The sequence below is a fragment of the Monodon monoceros genome, unplaced genomic scaffold (assembly GCF_005190385.1).
Source record: "Monodon monoceros isolate NGI ecotype Baffin Bay Population unplaced genomic scaffold, NGI_Narwhal_1 Super_Scaffold_9, whole genome shotgun sequence".
NCBI classification, from domain to species: domain Eukaryota; kingdom Metazoa; phylum Chordata; class Mammalia; order Artiodactyla; family Monodontidae; genus Monodon; species Monodon monoceros.
The window spans coordinates 18,598,197-18,622,505 of record NW_021703786.1 but is presented as its reverse complement, the minus strand read 5'-3'; the positions used below and the strand labels follow the sequence as shown (position 1 = coordinate 18,622,505).

At 46.9% G+C, this 24,309-nt stretch overlaps 2 protein-coding genes, 1 non-coding gene and 1 pseudogene across 9 annotated transcripts in view; 2 read left to right on the top strand and 2 right to left on the bottom strand.

The window, feature by feature from the left end:
- Positions 1 to 1,408: 1,408 nt before the first annotated feature.
- RUNDC1 (RUN domain containing 1) lies at positions 1,409 to 9,669 on the bottom strand. 3 transcript variants are annotated; one of them, XM_029212558.1, is made up of 6 exons: positions 9,149 to 9,669; positions 5,880 to 6,038; positions 4,680 to 4,878; positions 4,093 to 4,212; positions 2,787 to 3,701; positions 1,409 to 2,027 (listed from the first exon to the last, which is right to left on the bottom strand). In XM_029212558.1, exons 1-5 carry the CDS (start codon positions 9,644 to 9,646, stop codon positions 2,836 to 2,838), a joined length of 1,842 nt encoding a protein of 613 aa, XP_029068391.1. In that variant the 5' UTR covers positions 9,647 to 9,669; the 3' UTR covers positions 1,409 to 2,027; positions 2,787 to 2,835. The 3 variants fall into 3 exon arrangements, with proteins under 3 accessions (XP_029068391.1, XP_029068390.1, XP_029068388.1); XM_029212557.1 differs by having other exon boundaries at positions 2,800 to 3,701; XM_029212555.1 differs by having other exon boundaries at positions 1,409 to 3,701.
- A 1,117-nt stretch (positions 9,670 to 10,786) lies between these two features.
- The window catches only part of LOC114889354 (alanyl-tRNA editing protein Aarsd1), an 18,745-nt gene continuing 5,222 nt past the window's right edge, over positions 10,787 to 24,309 (top strand). For all 5 annotated transcript variants that reach the window (XR_003792022.1, XR_003792023.1, XR_003792024.1 and 2 more), the window contains exons 1-11: positions 10,787 to 10,851; positions 10,956 to 11,054; positions 13,980 to 14,069; positions 14,978 to 15,031; positions 15,537 to 15,564; positions 19,433 to 19,567; positions 19,718 to 19,849; positions 21,633 to 21,792; positions 23,274 to 23,331; positions 23,738 to 23,894; positions 23,991 to 24,107. Coding sequence is in view for 2 of the 5 variants with exons in the window: in XM_029212578.1 (XP_029068411.1) it covers positions 14,029 to 14,069; positions 14,978 to 15,031; positions 15,537 to 15,564; positions 19,433 to 19,567; positions 19,718 to 19,849; positions 21,633 to 21,792; positions 23,274 to 23,331; positions 23,738 to 23,894; positions 23,991 to 24,107 (882 nt within the window). In the remaining 3 variants the exon portion in view is untranslated. The remainder of the gene's footprint in view (positions 10,852 to 10,955; positions 11,055 to 13,979; positions 14,070 to 14,977; positions 15,032 to 15,536; positions 15,565 to 19,432; positions 19,568 to 19,717; positions 19,850 to 21,632; positions 21,793 to 23,273; positions 23,332 to 23,737; positions 23,895 to 23,990; positions 24,108 to 24,309) is intronic.
- On the top strand, positions 11,855 to 12,322 carry LOC114889386 (annotated as a pseudogene).
- Positions 17,634 to 17,705, bottom strand: TRNAG-UCC. The gene has a single exon. It is a non-coding gene; the product is annotated as a tRNA-Gly (tRNA).

Sequence of the window (24,309 nt, the reverse complement as noted above, 5' to 3'; positions counted from 1 at the left end):
CTCTTGTTGCAGAACACAGGCTCTAGGAGCACAGGCTTCAGTAGTCGTGGCATGCACGCTCAGTAGTTGCGGCGCACGGGCTTAGTTGCTCCGCGGCATGTGGGATCTTTCCAGACCAGGGATTAAACCTGTGTCCCCTGCATTGGCAGGCGGATTCTTAACCACTGCACCACCAAGGAAGTCCCAGCAATTTGTGTTTTAACAAGCTACTCAAATCTCCAATTGGCTTGCTACCTCCTTTGCTAAACCTTGTGTTCCTTGAAGGCAGGGAGAGATCTGAGCACCTAGCCTGGCCCAAGCAGTTGGTGGGTGCTCAATAGTGAATGAATGAAGGCAGAGCATCTTGGAAATCTTTAACGATGCCTTGCAGATCATACAATGGACCCTGCACTTTCATTGGATACATATCCATGGCTCTCTTTCATTCTGTTCTTGCATAGCCTTAGACCTCAGCTGACAGTCCCTCCTCTCCTCCTTCCTCCTGTCTGCCTCACTCCAAGCCAAGCACAGACCTCTGTCCTCAGTTATAATACAGATGTTATCAGTGACTAGCAGCTACGTGACTGCTGGCCTGCTGGCAGGCTTGTCTCTGTCTCTACATGTCTTTAAGTTTCATGAAGAACTTGGCAGAGCAATGGCTATCTGCCCATCTCCCTGCAGCCTTGTCCTTTGGCAGCTGAAATTTCTGGCAGGCATGTGGAAAATACCTGTTCATCCACAAAGTGATGGTGAAGTGAGGGGCTGGATAAAGGAGAGAGAGGAACAAAATATCTAGAAGCAGCATGATACAATGAGGTAAATTAACAGTATAAAGACCATAGGATTTGGATTCAGGCAACTTGGGTTCAAATCTCAGCTCTTCCAACATGTAAACGTGGACAAAATATTTAACCTCTGCAGTTCAGTTTCCTCAGCTATAAAATGCAGATAATAGTCCTGCCTTACATGTAGTGAGAATTAAATTAGGATGGCACACACATAAAATGCTTCTCATCATGTTAGCATAAAAGCCTTAATACCAGTTTTTGTGAGGATTGGAAACATACTGGGGTGATCCAGGGCTATGCCATATGACTATAGCACTTATCACCCACCCTAAATGGTATCCAGACAAGTGAATTTAAAAGCGCCAATTCCTAAAGTGGCATGTGTGGTGAGATCTGCTGTGGGGATAGGACTGTAGGTCTGGGCAAGATGGGATGATAATGCCAACGACACTTTCTCATGAATTTGTTCAAGGGGGATAGTGGGGGAAACACCACCAAAGCTGAGTTGATCCAGTGCAGGGGACAGAGAAGAGGCAGAAATGCCAGGAGCCAGGCATTGCTCAAGGAAATACTGATCTGGATCAGATATGCTGACAACGCCCAGACTTATAAACCAAAGCCAACAGTCTCTAAGGTGTTTGCAGAGAAGCTACACAAAATACTATGATTTTATTAGCAACCACAGATACCATTTTTCACAACATTTTACACTTATCCTGTTTCACGTGGAGGACTAATTCTAATGAATGATCAAGAATAGATCTTAAATAATATCTTACTGCAAACATTAAGTTAAAATGCACTACATAACAGTGCAGACCCGAAGCGCAGCTGGCAATTAAATACATGAAACGATGGTAAGTCAGTAGTGTTGGGAACCCATTTGGCTTTCCAGAAGGTGATATACTTTGCTCATTTTTGGGCAGTCCCAGAGCAGGATGCAAGCTGAATGGCAAATATGAACTAAAAAGGCTAAAAGAGACCCAATAGGACCAGTCTAGAGTCAGTTCTACAAGGAAATGCCAAGCCCCTTCTTTGTCACCAGTGATCTGCCACAGTTCCTACCCACGCTGTAGTATGATCACGTGGTCAGACCTCCTCCACCATCCAGCCTCCAGGACACGTGGAACACACCTTGGACACGTCTCCTTCTGAGAAGCTGGGAGGTGCGCAGAGGAAAGGTTACTCGCCAGAGGACATGGTACCAGATGGTGGCTGTCCTGGTAAACCAGCTCCAAAACCGAAAGACCATCATCTGGGCTGTGAGGAAAGGACCACGTGGTCAGGGACAGATTTCAGTTCTTACCTCTACACGAAAAAGGGCTCATATTAAAATCAACTGTGGGGAATTCCCTGGCGGTCCAGTGGCTAAGACTTGGCACTTTCACTGCTGTGGGCCTGGGGTTCAATCCCTGGTCGGGGAACTAAGATCCCGCAAGCTGCTCGGCGCAGCCAAATTAAAAAAAAAAAAAAAAATCAACTGTGGTAAAAACCCTTAGAAATGCTGTTCTCAGATATTCCCATTCCTGGTTTTAGAGGCAGCTATGGAACACACACGGCCTCCCCTGACCTTGGGGTCAGGAAGAAAGAGGCATCAGTATTCACAAAAGGAATTTGAATTCTGACCTAGGACTCTCTCAAACCTGCTTCAAGTGAAGGAAGATGGCTCGCAACTTGACTGACAGGAGCCTTAAGTTGTATGTCTTCCAGGACCAACAACTCACTCATGCTGTCCCTCACCACCGTGAAGAGAATGGTTACAGCAACCCAGATTTTCTACAAATCAGACATGGCGTGAAGAGTGTGTGCCATGACTGACTTCTTTCCAACAGGCTCAAGTATATGTGCTCACATGTACACCGTGGTTACACGCCAGGGCAGAACCTTTTAACAAGAGGGTCTCCAGCATATCTTTCTGAGATGCTAAATTGATGGGGGAGAGAGACTTTGCATCATCTGGCTAGGGAAAATGTCTTTAGCCCCTCCTCCTAATTCTTGCTCTTATCCTAGAAGACTAACCATCTATCCTTACTGAGCAAGATGCTGGTCTGGGGCCAGGGCATTCTCATCAAAAGGCATCTTTGATGTTCTTGAGCTGGCGCACAGCCAGGTCTACAGGGAGGCTGAACTTGAGGCTGCTAAGGCGGCTAAGCAGGTTGAGGGCACTCTCAAAGCCCGTGTGTGCCATGTAGCTCCAGGGCTGGTAGTGGGGCTCGATGAGCGACCCCGACTTGCAGATGAGGTTCACCCAGGACACGAGACGCTGCTCATTCAGCGCCATGCACACCAAGGCCTTCAGCTCCGAGTCTGCACTGCGCTTAAACGGGTCGTGCTCTGTCAGCACCACGTGGATGGCTGTCAGCAGGCTCTGCTTGGGCGTCACCACAGTGCCTCCCATGACAGGCAGGGCGAAGGACTGTGAGAGCTTCCGGGCGGGGGATTCCACGTAAGCACGGCCGTTCTTAGCGTGGTAGTACTTTACAAAGAGCTCCCAGGGGTGCATGGCCTCGGGGGCCGAGGAGAAGGTCGGCAGCAGACAGGCGATGGGGGCCATGACGAGGCTCATCCCCGGTGAAGAGGCGTACAGTCCATGGGCCAGCAGGTCCCTCACGGCCACAGTCAGCTCCTTCCGCACAGCCACGGTCAGCTCATCCTTGCCTCCCAGAGAGAGGTCCTGGAGGCTGGCGGAGCTGCTGAAATGGTCGTGCGCCTGGTGCCTCAAGGCCAGCTGCTTCACCCTGTCTACTGACACCTCCAGCCTCTTCAATAAGGGAGAGTAGTCCCTGTCAGCCTGGTCCCTCTGCCACAGGGTCCGCGGGATCTGGCCCGTGGCGCAACCGAACTGGCTAAGAGCGAAGATCTGGAGCACCGCCAGCACTCGCCGCATCAGGTGCAGCCCTGTCTCGCGAACGCTCTTCATGTCTTCTGCCTTCGCTGCGTAGAAAACACAACGACTCATCAGTGAGAGGTCACAGTGGTCAGAGGGACAGTCAGCAAGCCACCAGCTGAGATCCAGTCTTGCTTCTGAGCCACAGCATGGGTCCCACATGAAGCCAAGAGCCACCTAGGATGTCGCTGGGCTTACTTTTTCTGGTTAGTGATAACTATTTTGAGATATGATTCACATAACACTCAACTTACCCATTAAAAGTGTGTAATTCAGTGGGTTTAGTACATTCACAGAGTTGGGCAACCATCATCCCCCAAAGAAACCGTGTACCGTTGGCATTTCCCACTCCCTACTTCTCCCTGATCTCCCAGCCTAGGCAACCCCTAATCTACTTTCTGTCTCTATAGATTTGCGCATTCTGGAAGCTGTACTTACTTTTGCTGTTTCCTGGAGGTGGTCTGCTGCTGCCAGTTCTGCAGGAGCCGTTTCCTGTCTTCCCACTGGCCTTGCACTCACAGTGTCCACTACCTGTCTGTAATGGGCTTCCTACTTCATCTGCAATCAGAGGTTACAAAGAGGAGACATTTATTTAGCCTCTTTTTGGCAGATTTTTAAAGGCAAAATACTATTTACTAGTGCCTACCACGTGACAAGACTTTTACAAATAGTATTTCATCGTGTGGAACAGTGACTGGCACATACTAGCTGGCTCAATAAATAACTGCTGAGTGAAGGAAGCATGAATCATCATTTTATGGAGGAGGAGAGCGGGACTGAAGAGGTTAGAACCTGCCTAACCTCATTAGTCCGAAGGACACGAAGCCAGTAAGGGGCAGGGCTGAGATTTTAACTCTCTGGTTTTAAAATCCATGTCCTTTCTACTCCACCATGCTGGCTCCCTTACCGAGTGATCAAACCTCTTACATATACATCAAGGACTGGCACCTTTAGGTGTTAGTACTCAGAATACATATAATCGTGATGACATCCAGCCACCCTTCTCTTTCCATCCCTCCTCTGACCTTGGATGAAGCTGATGAACATCTCGAGGTCTCGGATCTGAGTTTTCAGCTGCTCAACCAGCTGTTCTTTCACTCGGGCTGGGTTGACGATCTGAGCTACAGCTACATCCACACGCTGCCGAAGCTCCTCAGTGGACAGTGAACTGAGGTCCTCGTTCAGATTCATGTCCAGTTTCTTTATTAACTCATCGATGATCACCTATCAAGACTACAAGCCATGAGCACACCCTTTGGAATTTTCAGGGAGAGGGTTAGGAAGAAGGAGAATCTTTAGTAGTGTGCCTCCCTTCTACCCTTAAATGGAAATCAAATTTGTGAGAAAAATGGTGCAACTGCTGATCAAGGTGAGGGCACAGGCCTTTTACTTCTCTTATAGAAACAAGGACCCCTGGTTCCTCTCTGACAGAAATGGCTCCTCTCACTGCAAATTTTCTACCAGGCCAGGTAAATTTCACTCAAGAGAACAACAGTGTAAATGATCCAAAGTGGCTGATGATCCCCAAAGCCCCATAGTTAGCTTCCCCCATGGCCTCCAAGAGAATAAATACTGATTTCCCTTAGTTCCTAGTCCTTCTCATCCCTTCTTGCCTTACTACTCTAGGCAACTAAAGGAAAAGCTCTATGAAACATCCAGGCGTGTTACAACCAAAATATCCTAGTGACAATATGAGGAACAATTTGAAAACCAGATAATGTATAACTCCAGCCCTGCCAGAAGAACAGCCACATCACAGCTCCAGAGAGACAAACATGTAACGGAGACTGTGTTTTGACTAACAGATTTACCTGTCTGCCCAGGTGTTGCTTTAATAAATACAGCATTAAAGTCAGGATTCCTGGAATATTTATTGACTGGTGCTGGGGGAGAAAACTAGTTTACATCATATGAAGTGCCCAAGTAGAACGGTTTCAATGATCAAATGAAAGAAATTATTGCTGTTATTATTATTTATTACTACTATTATTAATAATAATAGCCACCAAAAAAACAAAAAAGAGCTCTATCATCACATTAGAAAACTTTGGCATGTGTGTTTCCACATGTGAATAAAGACTGGTCCCAGGTAGCAGCAAAATTTCCCTTTGATATGGGCCAGCAGTGAGGCTGAGGGTGAGCAAGCTGGACAAGGCTGTCCTGTGAACGCTGGAAGGGACAAGGTAACCCGAGGCAGTGGAGGAGGCGCCTCTGGATCTGCTCACCCGCTGCCTTTCCAAGACCACGGACTGCGGCAGGGAGTCGTAACTGCCTTCCTGATAGGCAAACGTCTCCAGGTCATCGAGCTGCGTTTTGAGCTGCAGTATCAGTTCCTTCTGCTTCTCCCTTTGGGTTTCCAGATGTTCCCGTTTCTCCTGCTCACTCTAAGATGGGAAAAGATTTGGGTTGCTTTCACAGGAAAAGAAAAAGTCAGGGCACATTACGAATTCTCTTAAGCCAATAATGACTAGTAAAATATAAAATGTTTCCAAGTAACCTGAATGAAATACAGAATTCATGGGACACATTAAAAAATGAGAATAATTATTTCATCAGGGCAATTATTAAATGCGTGTTTTCTTTAAGAAAGTATTTGTCCTTCATTGGAAATAGGATATAAGTACAATGGAGCCTTTCATTAAGATTGCTTCCCACCCCCTCAGGTCTAGTTAAGATTGACACAATTTATCTCAGCCAAGACAGCCTCCCTGGAATTAAACATGCCATCCTCCAGAGCCAATTACCACAGAACAAGTCCTGAATACTTGCTACAGCCAAATTTTGCGAGAGAATCTGGAGGTAAGGGTGTACAGAGAGGCTTTGTAACTCATATCAGTCTTCTTAAGGTCCAAAGCACCTCCAATGTATTGCAAAATCAAACAAACACAGGTACCTGGGGCAGTGAAAAAAATTCAAAGCCAAGTAATAGGGGTGAGAAGGTAATTAGGTTTAAAAAAAAAAAAAAAAAGTTCGATAAGGTTCCCTGACCAGTGATGCCTTTTCTCACTGTTGGCCACCCAGTAGTTTCTACATTTAAATGATGAAAAACCCTTCGGAGAGGTAAAGCCTTGCCAATGTATTCTCAAAAACTGGTTCTTCCTTGCCTTTTTTGAGTATCAAAAACAAAACAAAGCAAAACTAGCAAATCATTTACAGGTGTAAGGCTGCATTTTAAACTAGATGTCTATAATCTTAAAATGGTACTTACCAAGGCCTCCAGAAGTAAGGTATGAGAGAGAACAAATGAAAAACAACAAATTAACTGTTTGTTTAGCTATTTAAAAAGCAATCCCCTTGCTTTAGCTTTGCTCAATATGAAAGCAAGCCTTTTCTCAGGGGATACTGCCTCTCCAAAGCTTTCCCAGTGTCGTGGTTTTTTCTTAGAACCCTGTTCTTCTCCCCAACTTAGTGGCCTAGCTATTCTTTAAGAGGTTTCCTCGATTTCCCCAGGCAGAACCAATCACTTCCTCTGTATTTTGTACACACTTCTACTCTAGCTCATGTCACATTATAATGATTTGTTTAGGATTCTGTCTCCCCAAGTCTATGAACTCCTTAAGGGCAAAGGCCCTGACTACGCCCAGGGCCTAGCACTGTGTCTGCCACAGGGTAAGCTCTCAGTACACATTTGCTGTATGTTACTGAACGCAATCAGGTTCAGAAGGCCACATTCCAAATAACGAACTCTTTCAGAAAAAGCTGTCTAACCAGCCCAAAGGGAAAGGACTAGGGAAACTTTGCTTTTGTTTTCATTGTATCCCATCCCAACATTATGAAGCCAAAAAAGAAAGAAACCAGCCATAGATCCTGATTCCATTTTCATGACTGTGTCTGCTGAACGCTGTTACCTGCCATGGTAATTACTGAGTATGCGATCTGCTGGAGTGTGGGCAAACATGTTTACTAGGTGAGAACAATAAGCTCTGGTGCAAGGCAGGAAATAACAGAAATAATTTCCAGTATGAGAGAAAATACTGGTTAAAAAAACAAAAAACTGGAACTGATAAGTAGTAAATCGTTTGGTTCTAACATGTCCCCACTTTGGCACCACCTGTTCATGTGTCAATATATGCACACAAGATTACAGCTGCTTATTAGGTGTTTCGAGCGCTACAGTTTTTTGTTTTTTTTTTAACTTGTACACTGTTTCTAAAAGTAAAAACGGACAACCAAAATAGCACCACATCCACAACAAACCTTTGGTGCTCCTCACTCCTGAACAGGGCCTGACCACAGAAATTCTTTCTATCCTACCTGTTCCTTAAAAGTCTGGCAATTTGGGCTTCCCTGGTGGCGCAGTGGTTGAGAGTCCGCCTGCCGATGCAGGGGACGCGGGTTCGTACCCCGGTCCGGGAAGATCCCACATGCCGCGGAGCGGCTGGGCCCGTGAGCCATGGCCGCTGAGCCTGCGCGTCCGGAGCCTGTGCTCCGCAACGGGAGAGGCCACAATGGTGAGAGGCCCGCGTACCGCAAAAAAAAAAAAAAAAAAAAAAAAAAAAGTCTGGCAATTTGAGGACTTGTGCAAGGAGCTGTGGGTATATGGAAAGAAGGGTGGAACAGTAAACACAGGACTGCACTGGAGACATTTCAGATTAAAATAAGCAAGTCAGTATCTGCTACTGATAAGTCTTCTTGGTTAAAATCAATTTAAGCGGGAAGAAAGCCACATATGGGTTGTAACCTAAATAAGAAGGTGGAGAAAAAACAGCGAGTCTCTTCCAACAAGCTATCTACAATTGTGCACTTCCAGAGGTTCAAAGACTGTAAGGAAACGTCCCCTGGGGCTGTCATACAAATTCTCAGCATTCGGTGTTGACTGACTGAATGAATCTTGTCACAGTTACCAAAGGGGCTTCCTTTAGAATACCTGGTTATTAAGTAGGATGGGGAAGGAGTTTTAAAATACCAGCATTAAGAAATTCACATAATTAGGACTTGTGTTTCTTACAATTACTAAGAGACCTTGCTGTTCACCAAAGCTCTCACCCAGACAAGAGTCTGAAGATTAAAGACATTCTCTAGATTCTAGGAAAGCACGGACAGGGAGTACATCTAAATTTCCACGGATTTCAATTCACTTGCTCTTCTCTAAGCAATTTTCTCAATCTCCAGGGTCGGAGAACTCTAACAGCAAATATGCTGAGGGCTTAGGTTCTTGAGGCGACGGCAAGGTGAGCGGGAGCAGCACTGTTTCAGTTGGCTGCTCTGTTGCCCTCTGAACACTCTCCTCGCTCATCCCTCTTCTGCCTCTCACCTCATCACACCTGCATCTCTTCCCACACCTTTGGTGAACACCTCTCACCGTCAGCTTCCCAGGCCTCTCTGTCCTCTTGCCTTTCAGCAAGTCCCAAACACCTGTCTGGTCTCTTCTGGGACACGCATAGCCACCTAGACGAGCCGGCTTCTCACCAGTGCTACCTCCGTCCGCGTTAGCATCGCCGCCCACCTACCCCTCTATTCCCATATCCCTCGGGGCGCGGCCCCAGCTGTTCACCTGGTCCTCGCCCCGCAACCGTGGCCGGTCCCCCGGCATCCCGTCGCCATCATCGCTGGCGGGGTCCTCTGGGCTCCCGTAACCCAGGACGTGAGGGCAGCCGCGGAAAGCAAAGTCTTCGAGCTCGCTCAGGAGACGCTGCTGCTCCGCCGGCGCCCCGCGCACCACCTGCCGCAGGCGGAACTGCACTTGCGCGAAATGCGAGGACAGCGCGAGCAGCGCCGAGTCCAGCCGCCGCCGCTCGGCCCGCAGCCGCCGCAGCGTCCGGCCCGGCGAGTCCGGTGGGGAGCCCGGGGCCGCTCCGGGCTCCTCGACCGCCGCCTCTTCCGAGAACGCCGCCGCCCCGGGCCCGGCCTCTGCCACCGCCCCCACCGGCGCCCAGCGCACTGCCTCGCACGGCGGAAGCGACTCCTCTTCCTCCTCCTCTTCGTCCTTCGCCTTTGGTCCAACGGCCGCTACCCCCGTTACCGGTTCAGCAGCCGCTTCGAGAGCCGCCATGTTTCAGGAAACGCCGCCGGACGTCAGCCACTCCCCCCCTACTGCCATGGCAACGGCGCGCTGGCTGGGAAACCCGGAGGAGCGGATGGGCGGGGCCCAGACGTCACCTAGTTCAGACGTCATCCAGGGCCGGCCTTCCCTCGGGACTTAATTCTGGCCAGTAGTTTTTTTTTTTATTGAGCGCCTGCTGTGTGTCGGACACTGAGTGTGCTAAGCACTGGAGAAACAGGCTAATGAAGTCGGGACAAGCCCTTCCATGTGTATCGACCTCTAATCCCGGCGGGCGGGTCGTCTATTCCTAACGTGTGTATTTCTGGAGACCCCAAGACGTGAAGGGCTGCAGGGACTATGCTCTCCCAGAGTCTCTTCGGAGTGCGGATCCCTTGGCTTAGGCCACGTTCCCACTTCTTCTAAACCCTTTCCCCAACCATGTAAGGAGAGGCAGCTGCTGGGGGCGTCCCCAGGATCTAAAGATAGCGGCCCCTGCCTCGGATTCCAAACGCCTTGGGGCAGCGGGAGCCGCCATGGCACGGTAAGTGCTTCTGGCCGCCTCTTTCACTAGAGATTCCTTTCCCCACGTTTTCTGGGCGCTCCAGGTTCTGCGAGGTCCCATGGGAACCCCGGACCCCAGGTCTCTGTATCCTTGGGGTGCTGAGGGGAAGTGTGACCTGAATGTTCTCCATAACTCCCTACCTCTCTACTCTCGCATTTTCGGTTCTCCTCAGGTTCATCTTCACCGCACACCCCAGTCTCGTCACTCGCCTTCCACCCCCTTCTGTCTTATTTAGCTCCGCTTTGACCGTGCTGTAGCATAAAACGTCCCTGTATTTTCCCCAACCTTTCCCAAATGCCCTCAGTCTTCCCTCTCGCACCCCTATGAAGCCCCACCTCAACTCCTCTTCAGGCAGCATGCTCGGACCCTGTGGTACGACAGGCCCAAGTATGTGTTCATGGAGTTTTGTGTTGAGGACAGCACCGATGTCCACGTGCTCATCGAAGACCACCGCATTGTGTTCAGGTAATCCCCTCCCCCTCCACTGCTGCCAGGGCCTGGCTTCTTGGGAACGTTTCCCTTCTCCTAATGCCCCAACACTCCACACTCAGCCTCCTCGTCTCCTTAGCTGCATTGTCTCCTCAGCTGCAAGAATGCCGATGGAGTGGAGTTTTATAATGAGATTGAGTTCTATGCCAAGGTGAACTGCAAGGTAAGGGTGGGGTGGGGCAGTAAGGGCTGGATGGGAAGGCTGCTTGGGAAATGGAGATTCATTCTAAACCTCAGACCCTAAGAATGATGCTCTCTATCTGGCAGGACTCGCAAGATAAGCGCTCTGGCCGCTCCATTACTTGCTTTGTGAGGAAATGGAAGGAGAAGGTGGCCTGGCCCCGACTCACTAAGGAGGATATCAAGGTGGGTGTGCGGGAAGTGGCCGCTTTTTCTCCTGTGCTCTCTATCTGTGTACCCAGGTTGACAAGTTAGGTCTGGGACTTGCCCTTGGCTCCTTTCCCACCAACATTCAGTTACTCACCAGGTCCTGCCTATTTGACCTCTTAAATAGAATCCATGATTTAATCTCTTCCTAATTCAGGCCTTATCCATTACTGGGTGAGGTTTGTTGCATATTTTCAGCACCACCCTCAATCCATCCTCTGCATTCCTCGCAGCATGGTCTGTTTAAAACACACATTTGACCCTGTCACTTTTCCTCTTAAGACCCTCCAGTGGCTTCTTTTCCCCTAAAAGTTGAAAATTGGCTGCATGCTGGCTGGATCTGCCTCTCAAATTTGTTTTAGCAGTCTTCAAAGTGTTAAAAATTATTTTGATGGGCTACTGACATTTAAAAATGTGGAGATTTCAGACATCCCTGATGGCTCAGTGGTTAAGAATCCACCTGCCAATGCAGGGGACATGTGTTGGAGCCCTGGTCCTGGAAGATCCCACTTGCTGTGGAGCAACTGAGCCTGTGCGCCACGACTACTGAGCCTGCGCTCTAGAGACCATGAGCCACAACTACAGAGCCCACATGCCACAACTACTGAAGCCTAGAGCCCGCGCACCGCAACAAAGAGTAGCCCCTGCTTGCCGCAACTAGAGAAAGCCTGCGTGCAGCAACGAAGACCCAAGGCAGCCATTAATTAATTAATTAATTAATTAAAATGTGGAGATTTCACCTTTCAGCCGGAACCGCCATTTTCCAGTAACTCACCAAAATGACCAACACAAAGGGAAAGAGGCCACCCACTATATGTTCTCTAGGCCTTTTAAAAAACATGGAGTTGTTCCTTCCATGCGAATCTACAAGAAAGGTGGTATTGTAGATATCAAGCGAATGGGCTCTGTTCAAAAAGGAATGCCCCACAAATGTTACCATGGCAAAATTGCAAGTTTACAGCATTACCCAGCATGCTGTTGGCATCACTGTAAACAAACAAGTTAAAGGCAAGATTATTGCCGAGAGAATTAATGTGCATATTTAGCATATTAAGCACTCTGAGAGCAGAGATAGTTTCCTGAAATGTGTGAAGGAAAATGAGCAGAAAAAGAAGGAAGCCAAAGAGAAGGGTACTTGGGTTCAGCTGAAGCACCAGCCTGCTCCACCCAGAGAAGCACACTTCATGAGAATCAATGGAAAGGAGCCTGAACTGTTGGAACCCATTCCCTATGAATTCATGGCATGATAGCTATAAAGAAAATAAAAGATCTAGATGGTAAAAATGAATAAATACATAAATAAAAATTTTTTTAAAAACGTAGAGATTTCACCTAAAAATCCAGATTCTCAGCTTCTCTTGGAAACTGGAGACTCTGGCCACGCTGGTCTAAATTCCCAAATGCCTAGAGTTGGAGCTTGAAATGGGGCATGCATTCCACTTCACTTCACTCCTTTTTGTTATCTCCCTGACAGCCTCAGGCATTTGAACTTGTAGCTTCTGCCATTTGGGTTAGAGTCTAAGCACCATAGCATGGCGTATAAGCTGATGACTTGGCTGTTCTTTCCTTCTGCAGCCTCATACCCCTTTACTCTCTGCCTCAAATGTCACATTCCAGCCACAGCATACTGCTTGCAGCTGTCTTCCACACACCAGGCTATTATGCACCTCAATACCTTTGCTCAAGCTATGCCTTCTTCCTGGAAAGTCTCCATCACCACTACCTTTGCCCACCTAACCCCTGCTTATCCTTCAAGGCCCTGCTACTCCAAGAAGCCTGGCTTCCTATAATATCCCCTACAGAACCCACCGTCACACTTTCCACACTGTATTATAATAATTTATTTACATTTCCCTTCCCTACTTGCTTCTTTTTTTTTAAATAAATTTATTTATTTATTTTGGCTGCATTGGGTCTTCATTGCTGCGCGCAGGCTTTCTCTAGTTGTGGCGAGCGGTTCTTTGTTGCGGTGCGCGGGCTTCTCATCGCAGTGGCTTCTCTTGTTGCAGAGCACAGGCTCTAGGCGCACGGGCTTCAGCAGTTGTGGCACTCGGGCTTAGCTGCTCCGTGGCATGTGGGATCTTCCCGGACCAGGGCTCGAACCCGTGTCCCCTGCACTGGCAGGCGGATTCTTAACCACTGCACCACCAGGGAAGTCCCCTACTTGCTTCTTTTTTTTTTTTTTTTGCGGTACGCATGCCTCTCTCTGTTGTGGCCTCTCCCATTGCGGAGCACAGGCTCTGGACGCGCAGGCTCAGCGGCCATGGCTCACGGGCCCAGCCGCTCCGCGGCATGTGGGATCTTCCCGGACCGGGGCACGAACCCATGTCCCCTGCATTGGCAGGCAGACTCTCAACCACTGCGCCACCAGGGAAGCCCCCCTACTTGCTTCTTGATGGCTGAGACTGTGTAGTGAACATTTTAAAAATCCCAGTGCCAACCACAGTATGTGTTCAATAAATACTTGTTAAATGATCGAGTAAATAACTTCTTTCCCTGTCTAAATGTGGGAACTTGGAATATGGGCCTCAAAGGGTTGTCCCTGATTCCAGGGAATGCTGCTTGGTTGACTCCTAGGATGCTTTATGATACAGTTATCTTTCTAGATGTGTTATCTTTCTAGTCAGCTGGCTCCTGGAGGACAGAGTTTCTATGCTTTTCCATCCCTTACAATGCCTGGCATTGTGCTTGGCACTTAGTAAGTTCTTGGTAAATCTTTGCTGCTGCTGCTGCTGATGACGTGGCAGCCTGGAGGGGGGTTAACTAAAGGGGTGCTGTTGGGAAGATGATACCCCCATTGACCCTCTTTTCCCCAAGCATGCTCCCACACACATACCCACACTCATCTATGCGCTTCTGCTGCTGCCTTCCTGGCCTGTGACTCTCTGTGCTTTCCTCCTGCAGCCAGTGTGGTTGTCTGTGGATTTTGATAACTGGAGAGACTGGGAAGGGGATGAAGAAGTGGAGCTGGCTCAGGTGGACCATTACGCAGAGGTAATGCTGTTTTCTGCCTATCTCAATCATTCTCTGTGACTCTCTGCACACATTGCTCTGGAGGATTGTCGTCAGGGCTAGGCAGAGGGATATGATCTCCCCAGGCAGGTTGCTCCATGGTTTGATAGTCTTTATGTTTTGCGCAATGTTTATTTAGTAGGGATGAGAGAAGTGAATATTGCTAGTGAAATTGTATACATAGATTCATTCACTGTTTAGAGTAGAGCCTGTGTTCCGAAAGAGTTTGGCAAAAGCTTTTCCTACTTTTCTGTAATTCTTGTTCTCTCTTCTGTTTTCTTTGTGTATGTGTGTGTGTTTTTCCTGAGCCAGATAGCTTCATGGGAAGCTCAAACTACGCAGTATAAAAATTCACATCACAAAATAAATCACCAATCCCCAATAAATTGCACCGTGCTATACGATATTTGGTTTCTGAATTTCAGCTGTTTATTCAAGTTGCAAAAACACTAATAGTAACCCGGATTAGTAAGGAGGTGTGTGTGTCTAAATTTCCTTTTAAAAAGGGGGTCAATTTCATATACACACTGCTATAATTAAAATAGATAACCAACAAGGACCTACCGTATAGCACAGGGAACTCTGCTCAATATTCTGTAATAACCTAAATGGGAAAAGAACTTGAAAAAGAATAGGTATAACTGAATCACTTTGCTATACACCTGAAACGAACACAACGTCGTTAACCAACTGTACTACAATATAAAATAAAATTTTTTAAAAAGGGGTGTATCAATTTACTTTTCTTCAGTTCATTCCAGTGATGTATTAGGGGCTTTAAAGCTGGGGCAGTTGTTTGCCTGGGACCATTTTCCTGTGGTCCGTCAATATGCAGGTTGCTCTTCCTTTGCTCCTCTTCTCTCTCGTGACTACTTTTCTCTTCCCACCAGCTTTTGGAGAAGGTCAGGACCAAGAGGCCTCCCCCTGCAATGGACGACCTGGATGTAAGTAAAGCCTGCTCCTTAACCTTTCCCTTTCCTTTTAGCCCTTAAAAATAAGATACTAGAAAGCTCCTGTCCCAGTCTCTAGCACATAGTGGTTCTCAGTGCATGTTAGCCAAATCTGAATTTGACACAGGAGGTCAAATGTTCTTCTCCATGCTCTAGAAAACCCCAGTAAGACCCTTGTCCCTTCCATCTCCCCTTCTGCTTCTCCAATCTAGGGCAGACCTGGCCCTGTTGACTATCTTTATAGCTGTAAGGACCAGTAGCATTCGCTGTAATTCTGGCATTAAATGATGCATGGCACAGTGCTGTTTACTGAATACAAGTGTCTTATTTTATCATACAAAATTTAAATCCTTCCGTGTTAGGCTCCCAAGAAGTTGTGTGATTCAGAAAATTACCAAAGAAAACCTGGAGAGCTGGAGGGAGTGAGCAGCATTTGTGAACATAAATGTCCACTCTTCGCAGACTCTACAGGGGCTTTTGTCTTTTTTTTCCCCCCCAGGATGATTCTGACAGTGCGGATGCAACAAGTAATTAACTTTCTGTGACAGCAGAGCTGGGGAGGAAGCTGTGGCTATCTTCCAGTCACTCTAACAAGCTAGGTCCTGGGTCTTTCTCAGCTCTTTGGCTGTGCGCCAGGGTCCTCTGGGATCTCCGAACTTTCCTAGAAGCTCTTTATTAAGGGTCCTCCTTCCTGCTTTATTTCTATTTCCTAGGCACTTGACTATGGCTGCTGCATCAGATGACAGGATAGGAGAGGAGTAGACAGGTGGGGCTTCTGACTCCCTACCAATTGGCTGTAATCTTTGTGTTTGGGCCACTCATCAGGGCTTTCTGGAGTATTTGAGCCTCTGTGTGTGTGTATGTGTAAGAGCAAAAGCCATAGAAGCAGCATATAGATTATAATAAATCTGTAGGAACTGTTCTGTGTCTCTTTCCTATTTGTACTTCTTCCTCCTAGAGGCAAGCCTCTTCCTGTCTATAGCTCCTCTCCAGTGGAGAGGTGGGTGTCAGAGATCCTGGCCCTTACCGTCGAGATTGGAAGAAGAAAGATATTGAGAGCAGACTTGTAACCAAGCTGGGGAACTTTCCCATGCCCAGATCTTCAGAGCAGAAACCAGCCTTTCACTGTATAGCTAATACTGCCACCTCTAGAACCAGCCAGAAACCCACCTTAGCTTCCTGCATACTCCAGAAATATCTTTACATGTTTTTTTTTTTTTTGCACTTAAAAAGCAGTTAGGCCATTTATTGGCACTAGGAGAGCATTCCTTTAAGTATCTTTACACTTTTTGTTTTGTTTTGTTTTTTTGTTTGTTTTTCAGTACGCGGGCCTCTCACTGTTGTGGCCTCTCCCGTTGCGGAGCACAGGCTCCAGACGCGCAGGCTCAGTGGCCATGGCTCACGGGCCCAGCCGCTCCGCGGCATGTGGGATCCTCCCGGACCGGGGCACGAACCCGCATCCCCTGCATCGGCAGGTGGACTCTCAACTACTGCGCCACCAGGGAAGCCCTATCTTTACACTTTTAAAGCTAATTGTTACATTAGTTAATGCCTATGTCTGTTTACTACTCTATTCATCCGCTACCCCATTCATCCATAAACATTTTCTGAGGGCCCAGTGTGTACTTAAACTGTGACTTAAACAAAATGCAACACTCAGGCTTTGCCGTTGAATTCATGGTAAAGTACTGAGATTTGTTAAAAAAAATTAAAATCTAAAGTTTATTTCAGTAATATAGGGACATAGTTTAAAAAATTAAATAGTATAGAAGGGTCTAAAATTTAAAGTAGAATTTGCACTCCCTCAATAGCTGTAACCACTGTTAACAATTTCTTCAATAAATTTATATATTTATGTCTAGATCTTTATATCTATATTTATACCTGTTATAAATTTCATAATACCTATAATTAATATTATATAATTATATAGTTATATATAAAACATACAACATATCTGGAACATATACAATATCATGTACTATTTATATACAGTACAATATATCAATATATTAAAATTTAACACATATAGGCAAATGCAATGCGTCTGTGTGTACACAATGGGAATCATACTATTAATATACATCTTGTATCCTGCTTTTTTTCACTTAGTATATATTGGAGCTCTTTCTAAATCAGTATACATATATCTGACTCTTCTTTATGGCTACATGGTATTCAGTTGAATATATTTTCCATAATTTAACTGGTTCCTTATCAAGGGATATTTAAGTTGTTAGTCTTTTTCAATTTTCAAACAAGGCTGCAAGGAACAGTTTAAAAAGTAGATCCTTGGGCTTCCCTGGTGGTGCAGTGGTTGAGAGTCCGCCTGCCGATGTAGGGGACACGGGTTCGTGCCCTGGTCCAGGAAGATCCCACATGCCGTGGAGCGGCTGGGCCGGTGAGCCATGGCCGCTGAGCCTGCGCGTCAGGAGCCTGTGCTCCGCAACGGGAGAGGCCACAACAGTAAGAGGCCCGCGTACCACAAAAAAAAAAAAAAAAAAAAGTAGATCCTTACATGTTTGGCAAGAATATCTGTAGGGTAAATTTCTTTTTTTTTTTTCCCGGCCACACCACGTGGCTTGCAGTATCTTAGTTCCCCAACCAGGGATTGAACCTGGGCCCTGGCAGTGGAAGCACCAAGTCCTAACCACTGGACCACCAGGGAATTCCTATAGGGTAAATTTCTAGAAGTAGAATTGCTAGGTCAAAGAGCAGATAAACATTTTGAAAGCTGTTGCCAAGTTGCTTTTAGATGAAATCATACCAATTTTCACTTCCACCAAGAGTGCTCCATTCTCCAAAACCTTTTAGATATTTGCCAAGATAAAATTATACTTGGTTTAATTTGCTTCGTTATTTTTCTTTCTGGCCACGACGCGGGACTTGAAGGATCTCAGTTCCCCAACCAGGGATTGAACCCGGGCCCTCAGCAATGAGAGTACAGAATCCTAACCACTGGACCGCCAGGGAATTCCCTGGTTTAATTTGCTTTAAATTATGAGATGGCTCATTGTTTGTTAGTGATTAATATTTCTTTTAATGTGCTCTGTCCATGTCTTTTGCCCATTTTGATATTGACATTAGTTCTTAAACTTAAAAAATAACATAATGCAAATCTGTATTTGTATCGTGCTTTACAATTTACTAAGTATTTTAATATCATCTCATTAAAATTTTTGAACTTCACATCAACCTTGTAAAATAATTAAGTCTTCTCTTAATAGGTGCTCAAACAGGTCACAATAAGTGGCAAAGCTGGGACTTGAACTTCTATAGCATATGTCCCCTTGCCTACAATTCTGAAAACCGAAAATTTCTAAAAACTGACCTAAAAAAAAAAGTTAACACCAAAACTCATCCGGCAGCAAAACATGACCGAAAATGATGTGAGGCTATTTATAGTCTTTGTTTATTCCATTTAGCGTATTTATTTCACAGCATAAATATCAATACGGAGTTGCTCCAGAGTTCCAAATGGAACACGTTACGTAACACATGGGTATGGTCTGCATTACTGCCTAAAATCAGAAAAACCCTATATTCTGAAACATCTGGGAACTTCAAGCTTTTTATTACTTGATTTAAAAGAGCAGAAAGTTAATCTTAACTTTTAATCCATTTAACGTTTTAAGGCACCGATTGCAGTTAAACTTGTTAACTTCTGTTAACCTCTTTATTTGCACTGTCCAATCCCGTAGCAACGGTCACACGTGATTACTGAGTACTTGAAATGTTGCTAGTCCGAACTGAGAGGTGCTGTAAGTGTAAAATACATAACAGGTTTCGAAAATCTTGTACGGGGGGCAAAATACTCACTTATTTTAAAATACACATTACATGATGAAATAATATTTTGGATATGGTGATTTAAATAAAAACATTGGGACTTCGCTGGTGGCGCAGTGGATAAGATCCCAGTACTCCCAATGCAGGGGGCCGGGTTCTATCCCTTGTCAGGGAACTAGATCCCACACGCATGCTGCAACTAAGAGTTCGCATGCCACAGCTAAGGAGCCCGCCTGCCGCAACTAAGACCGAGTGCAACCAAATAAATAATTAATTTAATTTAAAAAAAAAAGAGTTTTAAAGAAAAATTAACGTGTGGCTTGCATTACATTTCCATTGGGCGGCGTTGCTGTCTATCCAAGCCAGTACCATCCCCACTTCTATCAGGCAGGCTTCCGCGGGGCCGAATTACGTACATCCCTGGGGTCCAACGGGGCCAAACAAAGTGCTATGACAAGTTCAGGCCGCAGTTTTGTTCTGTCTTGTCTTCTGGTTTTCTTCAAAGTCTTAAAATAGTTCCTCAGCAACCCCGAGCGCCTGCACTTCGCGTTTTCAATAAATTTGTCCAAACCACACGCCGTTCTTAGCCCTTTTGCTTCTGCGCAGAGACGCGCCCGGAATGAAGATTGTCCCGCTTCGCTCTCCGTCCGGCGCCAGGCGTTTCTGTGTGCAAGGTTACCGGCGTACTGGGAGACAGCAGCGATGGCGTTCCAGTGTCAGCGGGACAGCTACGCCAGGGAGGTGCGGCCGGCGGGCGGGAAACCTGATGCTCCGAGCGGGTGCGGCGGTGCGGGGAAGAGGGCGCCGCGTGGAGGGGGCACCGAGCTGGATTCAGTCCCGGTGCGCTGAGGGTTGGGGTCGGGGCTTACTCTCGCATCCCTCTTTACCCAGTTCACCACCACCGTGGTCTCCTGCAGTCCCGCGGAGCTGCAGACCGAAGGAAGCAACGGCAAGAAGGAAGTGCTGAGCGGTTTCCACGTGGTGCTGGAAGACACGCTGCTTTTCCCCGAGGGCGGGGGACAGGTACCAGGCCCGTCCTTTCCCCTTTCCTTCTCCCCCCTCCCAGGAAGCCCCTAATTCTTTCTGAGCAGGTCGGAAATGGTCTCCTGGTCCTCAGTCCCAGCTGTAATGAATACAGATGGAAATTAGTTCAATTCAGTTCATTTGTTCATTCAGCAGGTATTTATCAACAAATAGTTATCTGTCCGTAACAAATGCTGGGTACTAATTCAAGCTCTAAGGATAAAAGCTGAACAAGAAAATGTCTTTGCATACGTAGAATATTTATTGGAGAAAACAGACAAAACGGTGAATAGATAAGTAGTATATGCCAGTATGATAAATGCTATAAAGAAAATTAAAGGTCGAGAGAAAGAGAGTGATGGGATGGCCTCCTAGGTAGGGGGCAAGTTATTTCAGTCGAGAACGAAGTGAGGTGAGGGGGTAAGCCATTGCCATTATCTAGTGGTGCTGGTGGGGGGTGGGGAGTATTCCGGGGAGGGAGAATAAGTGCAAAGGACCTGAGGTAGGAATTCGATTAGGGTGTTTGGCATGGACTGAAAAAGTTTCCCCTGAAGGAGCACAACAGAGGGCAGACTTATCAGTGCTGTGATGGGGTAGGGGCAAGGTCCAATGAGAAAATGGGAAAGGAGAATAATAACACCAAAGGTGGGCATTGTGGGAGAGGCTTTCCCAGCCAAAAGAATAGCACAAAGGCAGGGAAACCTGTAAGAATCTGACAAGTCTAGTTAACTGCAAAATAGTCCCATATAGTTGGAGCCTCTGGTGTGTGTTGATGACAGGCTGGAGATGGCTTTGGAAAGGTAAGTGGGGGCCAGTTCAGAGGGCCTTGAAAGATGTGTTAAGGTGTGTGGACTTCATTCAGGAAGCTATGGTGAGCCATGGAAGTACTTAGGCAAAGAAATGATGTGAGAGAACATATTCAGTGAACTTGATTGTGAGAAACTTCCAATTTTTCCCAGCATGGAGGTTTTCTGATCTGCTAAAGGAAAACCTGTGCCCTCAGGTATCCATAGCAGGTCTCATTTTATATATCACCTCTTCCAGGAAGTCTTCCCTGATTCCCCAAGACTGTTAGGTTCCTTTTCTTTGAGCTCCTCTAAAACAATGTACTTTTTTGAACTATGGCATGTTGTAGATCATATTGCAGTTGCCTGTTAGCATGTCTCTATTCTTCTCCAGACTTTTCAGTTCCATGAGGGACCATGTCTTATTTACATTATAGTCTTGGATAGGTACAGTGTCTTGTAAGCAGTTGATATTTTGTAATATTTGATATTTTTAATGAATATTTTTGAATTTAATTCTAGTAGTAGTGTAGAAGATAGAGTGGAAGAAAGGAGAAAAATTCAGGTCAGTTTGGAAACTATTGAAAGATAAAAATCTAAACCAAGGCAATAAAATGAGGATTAAGTTTCTTTGGGTTTTACTAAAATTTTCGTTGCTGTAGTTACATTTTTTTTTGAAATTTTATTTATTTATTTGTTTTCGAGCTCCATGTGCTATACAGTAGGTTCTCATTAGTTATCTATTTTATGCTGTAGTTACAATTTTTGTATTCATTCTGTTATTTTGTTCTGAAGAACAAAAGGTGTTCAAGTGAAGAGTATAGAGAGAGTCCCCTCATGAGCAAAGTGGACCACCTCACTTGGCATTGCTTCTTCTCCCTTAGGGAATCTCAAATTCTGGGTGTGTTTCTCACAAACTTTTGCTAGAGGGTCTTTGTGTCCAGGAGTCAGGGTGAGCCCTGCCTGCTACCACCGATTATTTTTACTTCTTTCCCCAGCCTGATGACCGTGGTACAATCAATGACATCTCTGTGCTGAGAGTGACCCGCCGGGGCGCCCAGGCTGATCATTTCACCCAGACACCTCTGACCCCTGGGACTGAGGTACAGGTCCGGGTGGACTGGGAACGGAGGTTTGACCACATGCAGCAGCATTCAGGTAGGTGGGGTGGGATGGGGCAGTTGCTGCGTGTGGGAATGTCACGATGATTGAGACCTGGTTTGGGTCCTCTAGGAGTTAACCTTTTGGAAGAGACAGACATATTCAGAATCAGCTCCAGTTCAGGCAAGATGTGATAAATGTTATAAAAGCAAAATGAGCAGTTAAAGTAAAAGTATTAGAATAACTGCTGGATTTAAGTATTATAACTTCCCACTTGATATCTATATCTGTAGATGTCTCATAGCCTTCTTAAATTCAAAATGTCCAGAATGGAATTAAAAAGCCACCCCCTCCCCCAGATCTGGTCTTCTCGTCGCCTTCACTATGTTCAGTGCATGGCCAGCATCCACCCAGTTGCTCAAATCCTGGAAGTCAGTTCAGACACTGCTTTAGGGATAGCCAGGCAATCTGAGTCATGTCGGTTTATTTTCGAAATACTTCTCTATCTGCTTCCACTGTCAACACAGTCATCCTCGTCCCAGCTCTCATTGTCTCTCCCCAGCCCTCTGTAACAGCCTCCCGGCTAGTCTCCCCATGTTCATTCTTGTCTCTTTGCAACCCATTCTCCACAAAGCAGCCAGAATATTTTTTAAAAATGAAAGTCTGATCAGGTCACTCCGCTGCTTTAAAGCTTTTCAAAGGCTACCTCTAGCTCATGATGAAGGCAAACGTCTTGCCATGGGGCGCAAGGCCTGCCTGGGCTGGCGCTCATCTACTGCTCCAGCCTCACCCGGTGCTCCTGCCTCCCCGCTCCCTGCATCCTGGCCATGCTGGCCTTCTCTCCATTCCTTGAACACATCCTGCTGCTTTCCTCCTTCAAGGCCTTTGGCTGTCTTGTTCCCTTTGCCTTCACGGTTGATTCCTTTTCCTCCCCGCTGTCATCGATCAGGGATAGCGCTATATCTCTAGTGCCAAGCCCTGTGCCTTGCACGTGGTAGGCACTTGATAAATTTTTGTTGAGTAAATGAATCTGGCACAATTAGAACTCGAGTTCAAATCCTGCCTCTGACGAGCTACTGTTGCCTTGGAAAGTTGTTTGATTTCTCTAGACCTTGGTTTCCTCATTCAAGAAATGGCATCATAGGGCTTCCCTGGTGGCGCAGTGGTTGAGAGTCCGCCTGCCAATGCAGGGGACACGGGTTCGTGCCCCGGTCTGGGAAGATCCCACATGCCGCGGAGCGGCTGGGCCCGTGAGCCATGGCCGCTGAGCCTGTGCGTCCGGAGCCTGTGCTCCGCAACGGGAGAGGCCACAACAGTGAGAGGCCCGCGTACCGCAAAAAAAAAAAAAAAAAAAAGAAATGGCATCATAAAGCCTCTTGGAGAATTCTCCTGAGGGTTTTCAATAAAGTATCTCTCAAGAGTATTACCCAGTGCCAGGCAGGTCTTCAGCAGGAGAATTTCTGTGATGACGTTGACACTGGGGTCGTGTCACTCATGATCACTTCTCACTTCTTCTCCCGTCTCCTCTTTCTGCTCAGGGCAGCATCTCATCACTGCGGTTGCTGATCATCTGTTTGGGCTGAAGACAACATCATGGTGAGCAAGAGGCATAAGACTAATTGTCAGGCATGGGTCCCTGACTGCTGGCTCCTTTCCTAGTAGTGAGTCAGGGGTAGGAGGATAAAAATCTGCTGTGCTCACCTGTTCCCCTCGAAGATGGGGTGGTGGATGACTTTGTGTTTTCCCTGAGAAACATCTCCCTTTGCTTAAAAAAGAATATGGACTTTGAAGCTCAGTGACCTAGGGGGTGAATCCCTTGCATGACCTTGATCATGTTCCTTATCACCCCTCACCTGTAAAGTGGAAATGACAATCCCTACTTTGTGACATTTTTGTGAGGATTAAATACCAGCATTTACATGAACATGCTTTGTAAATGATAAACTTCCTTCTATTATTAATTGTCCCCGTCAGCATCCTGTGACCACTCTACTTTTTGCAGGGAGTTAGGGCGACTCCGGAGTGTCATCGAGCTGGACAGCCCTTCTGTGACTGCGGAGCAAGTAGCTGCCATTGAGCAGAGTGTCAATGAAAAAATCAGAGATCGGCTGCCTGTGTATGTGCGAGAACTGAGCCTGGATGATCCCGGTGTGGAGCAGGTGAGGGGAGAGCCGGCAGGGTGGCTTCTGTAGAGTGGCCCTCCAAGGGCTCCTCATCAAAATTCAAACAGCCCTCCTCCCTCCCTTGCGTTCCAGGTGAGGGGCCGGGGTTTGCCGGATGATCATGCTGGGCCTATTCGAGTTGTCACCATCAAGAGCGTTGATTCCAACATGTGCTGTGGGACCCACGTGAGCAATCTCAGTGACCTTCAGGTAGGTGAGGAAGGGCTCTTGAGTGGGTGGGAGAGAGGGTGTCAGAGGTGGGGGATCACAGCAGGGCTGGGAGTGATAGAGGGGGACACGTGAGGGGTCCTGAGTGAAATCACTCCTTATTGTTTCCGAGACAGCAGGGAGGTCTTGATCTCTCCTACCCTTGGGTCCAGCACCTGCTGCGGGGGGGGGGGGGGGGGGGGGG